General features: G+C 40.0%; 2 protein-coding genes across 3 annotated transcripts; one reads left to right on the top strand and one right to left on the bottom strand.

Annotated features, from left to right (window-relative positions):
* The first annotated feature begins 1,113 nt into the window (after positions 1–1,113).
* slc7a6os (solute carrier family 7 member 6 opposite strand) lies at positions 1,114–7,237 on the top strand. Its single transcript, XM_054614678.1, has 6 exons — positions 1,114–1,368; positions 2,534–2,857; positions 4,323–4,448; positions 4,507–4,587; positions 4,977–5,109; positions 6,151–7,237. The coding sequence occupies exons 1-6, from the start codon at positions 1,180–1,182 to the stop codon at positions 6,288–6,290; spliced, it is 993 nt and encodes a 330-aa protein (XP_054470653.1). The 5' UTR covers positions 1,114–1,179; the 3' UTR covers positions 6,291–7,237.
* Positions 7,238–7,809: 572 nt separating this feature from the next.
* On the bottom strand, positions 7,810–13,079 carry slc7a6 (solute carrier family 7 member 6). 2 transcript variants are annotated; one of them, XM_054610197.1, is made up of 10 exons: positions 12,985–13,079; positions 10,228–10,773; positions 10,000–10,125; positions 9,742–9,886; positions 9,544–9,667; positions 9,348–9,451; positions 9,168–9,264; positions 8,856–9,005; positions 8,575–8,758; positions 7,810–8,466 (listed from the first exon to the last, which is right to left on the bottom strand). In XM_054610197.1, exons 2-10 carry the CDS (start codon positions 10,697–10,699, stop codon positions 8,399–8,401), a joined length of 1,470 nt encoding a protein of 489 aa, XP_054466172.1. In that variant the 5' UTR covers positions 10,700–10,773; positions 12,985–13,079; the 3' UTR covers positions 7,810–8,398. The 2 variants fall into 2 exon arrangements, with proteins under 2 accessions (XP_054466172.1, XP_054466181.1); XM_054610206.1 differs by lacking the exon at positions 12,985–13,079 and adding an exon at positions 12,820–12,888.
* Between the last annotated feature and the right edge of the window lie 2,431 nt (positions 13,080–15,510).

Genomic DNA, 15,510 nt, shown 5'->3' with positions numbered 1-15,510 from the left:
ATGCAGTTCAGCTTACATCTCTGACAGTTTTACATTTCAACTACCAGGTTTTTTCAACAGTACAGTTCTTGGCTTTTCGAGGAAAGTCAATTTGAAACTTCCACATTTTCAGCAATGCTCTGTGACTGCAGCATTCCAACGCATTTTCTGCGGAATTGTATTATTTATGCGATTGGACTTGCTTTTTTTTTATTCAAATGTACCTCAAATGAACCCCAAACTAACCCTAAATTCAATTCAATTCAGTTTATTTTGTATAGCCCAGAATCACAAATTACAAATTTGCCTCAGAGGGCTTTACAATCTGTACACATGCGACATCCTCTGTCCTTCCCTCACATCGTCACAGGAAAAACTCCCCTAAAAAACCCCTTTAACAGGGAGAAAAAAGGAAGAAACCTCTGGGAGAACGACAGAGGAGGGATCCTTCTCCCAGGATGGACAGAATGCAATAGATGTCATGTGTACAGAATGAGCAGCATAACAGAGATACAACACATTCAATGTATATGACATAAATGATTCATATAATAAGACTACTTATAATAACAGCAGCAATTATTACAGTAGAATTATAGCCATGAAAATAGGGAAAATGAATGAACCCCATTGATACAGCTGTCTCAGAACTGTTCATATATGCAACGTCTTCGGGCAGTAGCAGCCACACAGTCAACATTTCTTGCGAAATTGTCTACTTATGACCAGGGGCGCCGCTAGGGATTTTGGGCCCCATGAAAAGAATCTTTACAGGGCCCCCAACACAGCGGCAAAATTTTTTGATGCTATTTTACATACAATTATGCATTTTAATGGTATTTTTGACTATCATTACCATATTTGTGAAAGAAAAAACATGTGTGATTATATGTTAGTTAATAACTTAGTGTCATTATTTTTTCTGTATTATAATTTCATCATCATTAGGGGCCTCTCTGGGCCCCCCTCCATCATGGGCCCCTAGAATCCGTCTCCTTTACCCCCCTTTTCGGCGCCCCTGCTTATGACTCTCATTTGCTGTGACGCTTGAGACGGTGACGTCAGTGCTCGGTGTGGGCCGCCGCACATGCGCAGTAAGACCCTTCCCCAGTCTTCGTGTGCGATACCCGGAAATAAAGGCGGAGCTGTCCGCTGTGCCTCCTCCCTGCGTCAGACACACGGCCCAGACAGACGGACAACATGGACCCGAACACGACGATCCTGCGGGTCAAGAGGAAACGCGGGACCGACCCCGCGGACGCGCTGCTGCTCGCCTGTAAACGCATCCGGCCGGAGACGTCGCAGGTCTCGGGCGACCCGGTGCCGGAGCCCAGCGAGGCCCAGGTGGAAAACTCTGTCTTCAAACTCGTGGCGACTGTGGCGACTCAGGTGAGAGAGAGGCCCGAGCGGCGACGACCCGCAGAGGAGGAGGAGGAGGGAGGAGGAGGAGGAGAGCCCCGGTAGACCCGTAGTGAGGGTCGCGTTGGCTCTCATGTGGCCGCGTCCACTGCGGTGGTTGACGGGAAAACAACGCAGCTTCTGTGCTAGTTGTTGTTAGCATGACACTCATTTATTATTTATTATTATAGTATATTATTATATTATATACATGTATAATACAAAATAAAATTATATATATTTATTATTATATATTAATATATATTATATATAAAATTTATTATTATTATTATATTATTATATATATTATTAGAGTTTTTATATATATATATATTATTATATATATATATATATAATATAAAATACAATATATATATATTTATTATTATATATATATAATATAAAATTATATATATTTATAAATATATTATTATATTTATTATTATATATATAATATAAAATACAATTATTTATAATTATATTATTATTATTATTATATATATAATATAAAATACAATTATATATATTTATTATTATATATATAATATATATAAAATGATATATTATATATATATTATTATTTTTATATATATATAATATAAAATTTATATATATTTATAAATATATTATATATTTATTATTATATATATAATATAAAATATATATTATTTATATATTATATAATATTATTATTATATTATTATATATATATAATATATAAATTATATATATTTATTATTATATTATTATTATATATATATTATATATATATAAAATTATATATATTTATTATTATATTATTATTATATATATTATTAGAGTTTTTTATATATATATATTATATATATATATATATATATATATATAAAATACAATTATATATATTATATTATTATTATATATATATATATAATATAAATTATATATATTTATAAATATATTATTATATTATATTTATATAATATAAAATACAATTATTTATAATTATATTATTATTATTATTATATATATATATATAATATAAAATACAATTATATATATTTATTATTATATTATTATTATATATTATATTATTTATTTTATTTATTTATTTCCAATGTCATTCCCATATAAACCTCCACCTTTTCCTCCTCCTCCTCCTCCTCCTCCTCCCCAGGATGCTCCGGTGCAGACCCAGGTGCGACAGGCTCTGGCTCGGCCTCGCTTGGCCCACGCACTGCGCCCCTCTGCGGCCAGTTCTCAGCGGATCTCGGGGGACCTGCGCAGCAGCAAGTGGAGCACCCGACGGGAGGAGCGCTACAGGATACTGTCCAGCCACCGTGCAGGCCTGGCGGCCCCGGCCGAGCAGCCCAGCCTGGACACAGACGCCTCAGAGAGCGCAGGGGAATCCGGGGAAGAGAAGGACACATGTCTGGGTCTTGGAGCATTCCAGGTGGTTGATCTCGTCCATGAGGATGTAGAGGACAAGGACAAAAACAAGGTGAGTTACTGTAGCTGGGTTATGAGTATTATTAGGTTTGTTTTGTCTGCCATGGCATAAATGATCTTACTCCATATTAGAATCATACTTCAAATAGGATTCTTTAGAGCTGGCCACAATTTTTGGAGGAAAAAGATTGCCTGATTTGCTTTTTTTCAGAAACTAATGGATATACACCTTTACAAAAACATCAATCAACAGATTAAAACATTGTTATTCATTGTTTTGTAACTCTATTGTTGTTCATTCTGTACACATGACATCTATTGCACTTCTGTCCATCCTCTGTTTCTTCCTGTATTCCGCCGTTAAAGTTTTTACTAGGGAGTTTTCCCTCTGCCGATGGGAGGGTCCCGGGCCAGAGAATGTCATATGTGTACAGATTTTGAGATTTTTATGCTATACAAATAAATTGAATTGAAGTAAAACACTTTCACAAGACGGAGAGAATGAAACCCTTAATGGAAAATAGGGAATTTCTATTCTATGGAACTATTTTCCATAGCCTGACCAAACTTGCTGGGTGAATCTCATGTTTCTATGATAAAACAAAAAATGAAAGCTAGTTCTATCTAAAGAGTTTTTAGCGCAACCCTGCCCTCCTCCTGTACCAGTAGAATGACATTCATGTTCATTCTGTGTTGAATTTCTCCTCTTTCTTGCACAGCAGTTAAAAGGAACCAAATAGCAGTATTGACGAGTCGTCGTATAATACAATTCTAACAACATAGTTCCCATCCTGACAAAGATTAAATGCCTTTTTCTTTTTTTGTAAAAAGGGGTTAATTATTGCAGTGAAATTTAGAAAGTGCATTACGTTACATTACATTACAGTCATTTAGCAGATGCTTTTATCCAAAGCGACTTGCAATAAGTGTAAAAGTACTGTGATTAACGGGAGTGCCAAACTCAAAGTATTGCTATTGGTGTGTATGTGTGGGACAATACTCAGCTCTTCTACTGAGTGGGTGTTGATCACATTTTCACGTGGGTCAGGGCTGACTACCAGCATGCCTGGCCGGGGAGGGGAGGGGACGGGATATACTAAAGTTGATGCACTTCGTCCAAAACTATTTCTGACATGTTGTCCTGTGTCTATGTTACCTGTCTGCTGTAACACTTTTTATTTACATCCCTAACCCTCTCTCATCATTGCCACAAATCCAGAGAACATCATTTTTTGACTTGTTTTTATCAAAGTCTTCAACAGGATCAAAAGTAAACATTGAAATTTTTTATTTACTGTTGACGTACTGTTAGAATACAAATGATCTGTGTGCTTGTGACATAAGGTCCACAAATCTTTCAGTTGTTTAGCTCCTTATTGTATAGGGTATGTGTGGACTGCCTTTGTTAAGCTGTTCAGAGGATATAAATCATGGCATTAGTCAACATTGCCACTATGAACAGCTTGGTATTGATTTATTCTCTTGCTCTACTTTTCTTTTCTTTTTCTTTTACAAAGACGGTGTCCTCAGACCCGGAAATGATCCTGTGCAACAGCACCAAGATGCTGCGGGAGCGCCTGAGCATAACCGGAGAGAGGCAGGGGGAGCAGCACCGGGAGCAGGAAGATGACTACGTCTACGACAGGAAGGAGTAATCTTCCGTATTTGGCCCGCGGGCCGTACAATGACTACGTCTACGACCTTTACTATCAGGAGACGGTCACGCCCGGCTGGATCCAGGATATCCTGTCCGTCAGGGCCTATGCCGACGAGGGAGAACTGGTGTGTGTGGATGGATGGAACGGACAGATGAATGAGTGCTGGAATCGGAGTGAGTGAATGAAGACACGGGGGAAGTAAAGATTAGACATGGGGGGGAAGCTTCACACTCGTGTAAGCTCCCGTGCAGCTGGTCTTGATTAAATTGCATGCCCCTGCATTTTGTTTGCATTTTAATATTTGGCTAAAAAAAATATTCCCAACAAGAAACTTAAGAGTATCCTACATTAGAGTACTCAGTATGGTAGTACAAAGTGTTACCTAGGGTTTATGTTCACTTACATTTTTATATCCTTTATGATTATTACAAACAATCTCTCCCAAGACGATAACACCATTAATGAACCAGCGAAAACAAGGCTTCAAGATAAATGAGTTGTTGTTTATCCCAGGTGCCGGACCTTGTGGTTCATGAAGAGGAGGTTTATGAAGACGATGATGATGAGAACGAGGAAGGCAACTGGAGGAATGACTACCCTGATGAGGAGAGTGATGCAGACAGCGATAGAGAGGAGCGCTACGCTGGTACGTTTATGTTTCTTTATTTGGCAATGTATTGGTTGTTAAAGTGGCCCTATTATGATTTTCCACTTTTTCCTTCTTCTTTAGTGTGTTATATATATTTTTGTACATGTAAAAGGTCCGTAGAGTGTAAAACCTGAAGTCCACGCCTAAAAGGAGTTACCCTCCCCCTCAGAAGCTCCTGAGCTACCTGAAACGGCTCCATTGAATTCTCTCCCTCACTTCAGTAACTTTATGAGATCATAATGTAACGGAAGCGACGTCAAACTCCTTCCAGATAGTTTGGCCCTCAAACAACAAAAGAGAGAGATGGAGCTGAAGCTCTGGAGGAAGAGTTTTTTGAAATTTGAAACGTTGACCAATCACAACAGAGCGGGCTAGCTGACCAATCAGGGCAGACTTTACTTTCTGGAGGGAGGAGTCAAGCGCTACAACGGAGCATTTCAGAGAGAGGGTGAGAAGAGGTGCTGCAGGACAGCCAGGATGAGAAAAACAAGGAGGACTATGAGCATTAACGCATGTAAACATGTTGTAACTGTAACTTCAGATAAAAATATGCACCCGGAGAATAGCATAATAGGGCCTGTTTAAAGTCTGCGGTGTACTGCAGATATAAGTGTTAAATACAAGACAATGGTAGAAATTCTGTTCATTTATTTAGCTAGGTTTCTGGTTTGTCCCAAGCTTAACTTGTCTCGGTGTCTCATGTCCATCTTTGCTTGAGCTCATGGTGTTTTCCATTGAGAACAAGATGAAATGACATAATTCTGACTCATCAGAAGCGTGCACACGGTTTTCCTTTTCCCCAAAATATGATCCAAATGGAGCATGAACTGTAGACAGGAGTGCTCTGTGAACAACGTGTCGGATTAGTCTACATGCATCTCATAAGACTAGAACTCTCCAGGAATCCAAGAAAATAAGTGACTGCACTTTAATGATGTGGGTGTGTCATTTTAGCATCGCCACCTTTCCAAGTATTCGCTACTGATCTCAGTCCTTGCTGTCACTCATTGGCTGCCTCCCATCCCCCGTGTTGTGCAGGTTACTTGGAGGAGGAGCACTCGTACAGCCGGAGGAGCTGGGGCCTCTACCAGACAGAAGTGCTGCATGAGCTGGGCCCCCGCGGGGACGCTGACAATGATGACGAGGATGATGACGGAGACAAATACAATTCCGATTGATCCGTCCGTTTAACCCAAAGCTGTCAGTGGATCTTCCCAATGCCCCCTCCACTGATGACACCATTCTCCATAGACCTCTGTGTGGGCGGGAGTGAAGGCACAACAACTGCTAGAAAGGCACATAAGTGAAATCCCGTTTTTAAAGTGTAGCAACTAATCAGATTTAAGGAATGTCAATTTGAATTGACCCAGAACGTCCTGTCCTTTTTTAAAGGAACATTTCCCCCCAAAATAACCATTTACATATCAACTACTCGCATCGCATTACCTTTTAATTCTTGAGGAAAAACTTAACATGAAACAAAGTTTCCTCAAGAATTCAATGGTGATTTTTGTGGGTGAAGCATTCCTTTAAGTCAACACTAAAAAAACAATATACATAAAAGATCATTTTTACATGGGAATGTATTCAAAATGTCTGCCACAAAGGTTGTCAACCACTAATTGTTCATGAAACTGCATACATATATCAGTATACATCCCTTTCTCTCCCACACAGACGGTGAAGGAGTAGGGGTTATTTCCAGAAAGATCCAGAGTGTCTTTTTTTTTTTTTTTTTTTTATTGTGGTGGAGTGAATTTGTGTGTGGGTGTCTGTTCAATGTGGACGTGCGTTTAAAAAAAAAAAATGTTGCACATTAGCGTGGTATGCCTTGTATGCTTTGTGCTGTTAACACTTCTGTCAGTGAGACGTCTCGGGCTGCGCCTGTTTGCAATTTAGGCTGCATTTTGTGCATGGTAGTGTGTGTGCGTGCGCGTGTGCGTGTGTAGGTATAATTGTGTGTGTTAGGTTTTTGGCACAATGTGAAAGCGTGACGCATTATGTTTTTGTTGTGGGTGTGCGAGTTTGGTCTCCCCTTTGAAGTTCTTGGATGCTTGGTGAATTAAACTTTTTGTAAATATGTAGATGTGTATAAAAAGAAAGCTTTCAAAATAAACTTTAAATATCTCAGTGTCAGTTTGTCCTGCATGATGAAAAACAAACTGTTTAGTTTACTTTTTGGAGGTTGAACATATATAGAGACGAGGGTCAACACGTTTTGGTAAATTAAGTTTTCTCAGCGCGTTATTTTATGAGGTAGGCCGGTGGCCAGTACAATTACATAAGAACTTTTCAGTGTTTATATAACATAAATCAATAAATTAGTATACATTGTTGAAGGTTTGAATACCCAGCAGTATATAAAGCCATTCTGTAGAGTACTTTTCAAGATGAAGCACTGGTTTGAAACCGAGAGGTGCCATTTAAGATGAAACTATTTACAGCAGTGAACTGTATATGATCCTCGGTCCTGTGCGTATTTACCTTTGCATTTAGTTTTCTAACATCAAATATCTAGATCAGCCGCTCCATTTTTGAACTTGTTGCATTCATGGATTTAAAACCGTATACACTACTAAAAAATACGCATTAGAAAATAACTCCGGTGACATCTTATTAAGCTAAGTGAGTGTAGGTAGCGTCAAAACCTCTGCGTACGGTACGTCACATTGAACACTGTAAAGAATGAGACATTTATTAAGTTGCACACAGATTTAAGCAAACACAAAGAACAGGAAGGCTACAGCTTCCTACGATGCAGGGCAGAGTGGATTCAGCAGACAGTAAACCCACCTTAAATACAAAACCAGAAAAAAAACTTCAGGACAATGACATTAATAATACCTAAAGGCAATAACATTAAGATGATGACTTAAAAGCCTTTATATAGCAGCAGGAATTGAATGTTTCAGTTCTCAGCACGCGTCTTTCATTTAAAATATGTTTGGTTTCACACAATAAAAATGTACTTATTATAAAAAGGTCCCTGCGGTAACGAGCAGCCCCTTGTAAATCACAGGCACGTACTGTTTAAAGGCTTATATGGGAATTACCTGCAGATCTAACAAGGCAAACCCTTTACAATGAGAGGTCATTAAAGAACTGAAAGAGTCAACAGTGTCCACAGTGTGCAGAGCAGCAGTACGGGTGGAGTCTTTGAATGTCTTTAAATACCAGGATCAAATCTGCAGGCAGCAGCTCTTTCAGTGTTGTAAACGAAGTCAGTGGAGTCTGAGAGCTTCAACGTGGTGAGCAGTACAACCAAATCCTTTTTGGATGCTGGATGCTATTCACTTTTGTCCATCTCTGTCAGAACGCAGTAGCAGGTGTACTGGGTGGAGTGGGTCAGAGAACCTGCAGTGAGAGGGATGACAACAACAACAACAACAACAACAACAGGTGAGCTGGTTGAAAGAGGCTGAGGAGCGCCAGTTCTACCTCTCAGATGGGCGGTGAACTCACGCAGTATCTTGGTGATGAAGGGCGGCCGCTTGGACTCTGGCAGATAGACGCCCAGGAAGTAGACGGGGACCCCCGACAGGGCGATGCCGATGCCGATCAGCGAGTTGAGGGTGTCGCTGTAGAGAGGAACCGCTACCAGGAAAACAGTGCACATGCAGAACACCACCGGGTAGAACAGAGACAGCTGTAGGCGGAGAAATGAGGAGGAGACTGTGAGCTGGTAGCTTTAACGACGGGACTTTGGACACAGGAGTCACTCGGGTGAGTTGAACTGGTCTCACCTTGAGGGGTCTGGGTCTGTCGGGCTCCTTCCAGCGGAGGTAGATCTGTCCGGCGATGGACAGGCCCATGAAGAACCAGTAGCTGAAGCTGTAGTAGTTGATGAGCTGGAAGACGTCCTCCACGGTCAGGTAGATCAGCGACATGACGCACTGGACAGAGCGGGGAGCAGGAAAACGGGGTTTTGAAGTTTTATTTAGATTTTTTATATTTGGAGCTGCCAGATATGTTTTGTTTACATTATTTTAAAACGGAAGTTAGCAAATGCATTGAAAATGCAATATAATTAACAAGCAATCGGTCTATTTCCGTACATTGAAGATCAGCGCGGGGATCGGAGTGAATCTCTGTATGTGGATCATGGACAGGGCGTCTGGAAGGTGACCCTCACGAGAGCCTACGAAGAACAACCTGGACACGGCAAACATGCGATTAGACAGACTATAATGTGACTATGCAGGATATCTAAAAATCCTTTTTATACTGTGTTCTACCTGGACGCAGCTATGATGGAGGCGTTCAGGCCTCCGTAGCAGGACAGAGCCACAGCAATGGGGATGGTCCAGCTCATCACGCCGAGAGTGTGATCTGCAAACGTCTGAACCGGAACACAGGAAGCCGGTTTAGCAGCATCAGTTCTCCATCTCCTCCTCTTGTTAGTTAGTGTAATTAAGAGTTAGTTTCACTCACCACTGCCACGGCGTCGCTGGCCAGTATGGCACTGACGTCCAGCACTGCGTAGTAGGCCACGTTGGTGAGGATGTAGATGACGGTGACGATGGGCATGGAGATGGCGATGGCCAGGGGCAGGTTCCTGGAACAACAGGACGTTGGGTCATTAGTCTGGCTGCTCAGAAAAAGAAGGGGCACAGACGGAAAAGTATTTACCTCTCTGGGTTTTTGATCTCCTCGGTGACAAAGTTGAGGGTGTCCCAGCCGGAGTAGGAGAAAAGGGCAGAGTAGAGCGCCAGTGCAATGTCCCCGGGGTTGGTGGACGACCCCTGAAAGGACGACTCAAAGTTGGCAGTGTAACCTAAGAGAGACACAAAACAATTAAAAGGACTGACTGGACCATATCCGCGTCTTTGATTTCTCCTTTAACCTCCTTTTAACAGTCATGGCCCGCTGTAGAGGAACCTCGCTCACCTTTGCACAGCTTGACGATGCCGGTAATGATGATGACGATGAGGGCCGCCACCTTGGCGTAGGTGAAAACGTCCTGCACGCGGGTGCCCCACTTTACGTAGGCGGAGTTTATGAATGTCAGTAGGCCTGGGGGAGAGAGAGAGAGAGAGAGAGAGAGAGAGGGCGTCACAGGTGCTCTGGCTGTTGTGGAAACAACTAGATCAGACGGAGCGGATCAGAAGCACTTACATATGCAGGCAGCGGCGATGGCCCTGGAGGCCACGTACGGCGGCTCGCACGTCGGAAAGAGCGGCTGCACCAGGTAGTTGGCGAACGTGATGGCTATGACGGCCTGGCTCGTGGGCTCGATGATCAGCAGAGACGTCCACAGGCGGATGAACGCGATGAAGCCGCCGAAGGACTCCAGGATGTACGCGTACGATGCCCCCGATTTGGTGATGGTGGTGCCCAGCTCGGCGTAGCAGAGGGCCCCCACCACAGAGAACAGGCCCCCGATGGCCCAGATGAGTAGCGACAGCCCGTAGGAGGCGCTGTAGATCAGCACGCCCTTGGGGGACACGAAGATGCCCGAGCCGATCATGTTGCCCACGATCAGGCTGACCCCGTTGAGCAGCGAGATCTCCTTCTTGAGCTGCATGCTCTCCTTGGGGGGCTCCGAGAGGCCGTTGAAGTTCCTGGATTCCTCGTGGGCGGCGGCCATGGTGCCGTCTGAGGACCGGCGTAGGACCCGGCCGCGGACGCTGCGGTCCCTCTTCTTGCAACTTTAGGAACAACCTGTCCAACAGATTGAGATGTAATAAGTCATTATGGGAGGCGATAAGAGGAGCTCAATGCCAGATGGGGAGTCAGAGGAGCGTCTAATCTCTAATGTGTCAAACACGGGTAAAAGAAAGGTCATGACATGAAACCTGGAAGAGGTTTGGAATGAACAGATGACAGAAAGGCCAGTGGGAGTGGAAACATTAACCGCAGAGGTAGGGAGGGAGGGGGAGGAACACAACGTTAGAGGGATTTCCTGTGCCATGAACGACTACAAAGCAGAAAGCTCAAAACACGAACAGAGGATGGGATCAATAGACGTTGAATAAAAACTCAAGAGCGGCTTTTCCGTAATAACAAACTAGTCAACTGACAGAAAAACAACAACTAGAGAATCATCTGTTGTTTTTTTTGCAAGAGATATAGTAATAGACAATGTCTGTTTTTATTTCTGATGATTTCTGGATGATCACATTGAACTTTTACTTCTGTGTGTTAAACCATTTTGTTCAATTGGCCTGCAGATAATCAGCTCAGAGAGAGGTGAGCTCTCCCTCCAGGCAGGGCTCAGAGATGTGCGATTTACAGGCCGACAGCAGAGCTATGAATCGGACTCAAGTGTCAGTTTTCACAACGGTTTGACGCTAGTGCTGTGCGTCTCTGCGCATGCGCAAACTCACCACCTGTTTTTCTGACGATAACAGACAGATCGATGACTCAAAAAGAACGCGCTGCTGTTGACATGAATGGCATTACTCAACGACAGACGCTTCCCCACGCGCAGATGTGTGTGTGTGTGTGTGTGTGTGTGTGGACCTGCTGGTTTTCTATGTTTTTATCTTGTATCATTTGAAAACTTACCAATTGGCTTTTTGGAAACGGTGACAGCTGTGGAGGAGGTAGTGGAAGGTAAACATGACAGATCTGCTGATAAGGAACACTATTCATCTACTTCAACAGGCCACATTCCCAAGAAAGGTCAAGTTTTAACTAGGAAAATGTGTAACTGTATCAGCTTCACCAAAGCTTACTGCGATCGGAGAGAAAGAGTGTTACATTGAGAGTCCAACTTGTAACTTAATGTAAAGTGGGTAAAGTGAAAATAGAGCATAATAATGAAGTCTATGTTATGGAAGGCCTCATTATGAATGCAACAGATTACGCAAAACTGTGGATAAATCATTACAACAAATAAAAGGGTGGACAGTGATGAGTTCATTTGCAATACTGTAATTACTCTGTCAGTATATTCAGTATTGTTTTAGTTATAGTGGATTTTATCTTATTTCATTTGTTTTTAATTATTTAATAATTATTTCCTGTTTAGTACTTTTACTAATATTTTATAATACAGTTTTTTTTTTTTTTTTTTTTACAATGTCTCTCTCTATGCTGCTGTAATACTGTACATAAAGGATTATCTTATCTTATCTTATCTTATTTCTGCTGCTACAGTAGCTCTGAGACTTTAGGACCAGTCTATGTACAGAAACAATATTACATTTGTATTAGTAGACCCTTAACAACCCTTTATATTATAAAGGACATGCAGGGATGTGTTGGAAGGTTTCGGTTTCTCCACCTTAGGTCAATATTTACCTCGACAATAAACAAGCACAGAAGATGCTTCACTGAAGAGGGAACCACACAGCTGAACTGAATTATGAAAGCTTAAGACTGTATGAGGTGTATATTTCCAGTTAAAAGGTACATTTTACTGTGTTGCTCTGTTTATTTGCCATTATGAGAGGGTGGACATTAAATCAAGACACACATGTGTTTGTTTCCTTATGAAGTTTATAAGGAAACAAAGCATCCCGGCGTTTCCTCACTTATATGTCAAGTTACAATGAACTACTACACACGACTTCCGCTTAGGACTTTCAAAATAAAGCCCACATAAAATCTATCTCAACTACAGTGGAAAAAAACATTTTTTTTTTTTTTTTTTTTTTTTTTAATATACATAAATCTCTCGGTCAAACATTGCTTCATTGCCTGTGTCAAATGCAACAACGTGTATAGATCAAACACACAATTTTCCAACGTGGACCTCCTCACCTCCGGTCGTCTGCCCGGCTATCAGCGGCGAGCTTTCCTCCTTTGTCTGCTCTACCGCAAGCGAGCTACACTCAGGTGTACCGGTCTCTCACCGGTCTCTCATCAGTGTGAACAGAACCCTTCCCCGGTCCCAGGTCTCTCCCACCGGGTCCCACCGGGTCCTACCTGTGCTGCTCTGCTCCTCCTGCTCAGCGCGTTTGACAGCGAGCCAACGCGGCTTCCCGGAGCAACTGCATCCGTACGGCCTCCTGCTGCTGCTGCTGCTGTGCTGGTGGTCGGAGGAGACGTCATGTGACCACTGCTGCTGTATGAGCATATGGTATGTATACATATACAGTATTTTGAGAACAGAACTCTTCATTCAGTCTGATTTACTAAAGTAAAAAATAGGTTGCACCTAGATGAATTTGGCTTGGTGATTGGTGCATAGCAATAAACACTATAAGACATCAATAAAAAAATGTGAAATGTGACAATGTACAATAAAATATATAAAAAAACAACCAAATACAGTAACCAGTCAAAAGTTTGGACACACCTTCTCATCCAACTACTTTGAAGAATCTAAAAAATATAAAACATATTCTTGAGTTTGTTTAGACGTCATGTGACCGCTGCTGCTGTATGAGACATATGTATATATATATATATATATATATATATATATATATATATATATATATATATATATATATATATATATATATATATATATATATATATATATGTATATATGTATATATATATATGTATATATATATATGTATATATATGAGCAGGATGCGTCTGTGTGCGTTAGGATGTATTTTGAGAACAGAACTCTTCATTCAGTCTGATTTACTAAAGTAAAAAATAGGTTGCACCTAGAAGGAATTTGGCTTGGTGATTGGTGCATAGCAATAAACACTATAAGACATCAATAAAAAAATGTGAAAAATGTGACAATGTACAATATATAAAAAAAACAACCAAATACAGTAACCAGTCAAAAGTTTGGACACACCTTCTCATCCAACTACTTTGAAGAATCTAAAAATATAAAACATATTCTTGAGTTTGTTTAGACGTCATGTGACCGCTGCTGCTGTATGAGCATATGTATATATATATATATATATATATGTGTTATATATATGATGGAGGGGGCCCAGATAGGCCCCTAATGATGATGAAATTATAATACAGAAAAAATAATGACACTAAGTTATTAACTATATATATCACACATGTTTTATTTTATATATATCCTTTATTTGTTTTATATATAGGGCCCCCCCCTTATTTATTGTTATATTGTTATTATTATATGATTATATATATTTTTTATATAGTTTATTTCCAATAAGAATCAGTGGTGCAGCAAATAAATGACTCAAAATGAATTCCATTGTATTCAGAGTATCTTCCCCTACTGTACATGTCATACTGTCATATACAAAGTAATGATAGTCAAAAATACCATTAAAATGCATAATTGTACGTAAAATAGCATAAAAAATTTTGTTTGTTTGTGTTGGGGGCCCTGTAAAGATTCTTTTCAAATACAAGTAATAGTATATATATATATATATATATATATATATATATATATGAGCAGGATGCGTCTGTGTGCGTTAGGATGTATTTTGAGAACAGAACTCTTCATTCAGTCTGATTTACTAAAGTAAAAAATAGGTTGCACCTAGAAGGAATTTGGCTTGGTGATTGGTGCATAGCAATAAACACTATAAGACATCAATAAAAAATGTGAAATGTGACAATGTACAATAAAATATATAAAAAAAACAACCAAATACAGTAACCAGTCAAAAGTTTGGACACACCTTCTCATCCAACTACTTTGAAGAATCTAAAAAATATAAAACATATTCTTGAGTTTGTTTATCACATAATTCCACATGTGTTCCTTCATAGTTTGGATGTCTTCAATATTAATCTACAATGTAGAAAAAAATAAAAATAAAAATAAAGAAAAACCATTGAATGAGAAGGTGTGTCCACACTTTTGACTGATATTGTAAATAAGAGTCCTTTAAAACAAGTTATAGCTTTAAGAGTAGGTAAGTCAATACAATCTGAGACATATTTAATGATTCGTTTTATTTTGTTTTACTATTTTATCTTACATTCGTTTAGTATTTTATGTTTATCTATTTCACTTGATTTTATTTATTTTGTCCGTTTATTTGATTATGTCTTGTTTTCAATGTTTTCATCTATTGTTTTGCTGCCTTGTCTGTCGAAGCACTTTGTAAACCTTGTTTTTAAAAGGCGCTATATAAATAAAGTTATTATTATTATTATTATTATTATTATTATATTTGTGTTTGTGCAATACATTTCCATCACAACTTCATAAAGAAAAAAAATTGTAAATAAAACCTTGTCAACATAAGAATATTGAAACATTCTGGCATGGTAAATAAAAAAACAAGTGAATTCTCTAAAAGCACACTGAAAGTCCACATTAAAATAGGATTCTTTTTTTATTATCATGTTGTTGTTCGTGGCTGATTTGCCTGCATCAGTTTCTCTCCATTACCATAAACAGTCCCATGCCATCAGGCCTGACACTGCCGGTGGAGAGCAGACATGTAATTAGAGCAGGCCTGCTAGGAGCACGGGGCAGAGGGGACGGGCCCTTGAACAGTACGTGCTATCATCATGTGAGTGAAGTGTCAGGGATGGTAA

The sequence above is a fragment of the Anoplopoma fimbria genome, chromosome 2, assembly GCF_027596085.1.
Source record: "Anoplopoma fimbria isolate UVic2021 breed Golden Eagle Sablefish chromosome 2, Afim_UVic_2022, whole genome shotgun sequence".
NCBI lineage: Eukaryota > Metazoa > Chordata > Actinopteri > Perciformes > Anoplopomatidae > Anoplopoma > Anoplopoma fimbria.
The sequence above is the reverse complement of the archived record's forward strand: the minus strand, read 5'-3'. Positions and strand labels throughout refer to the sequence as shown.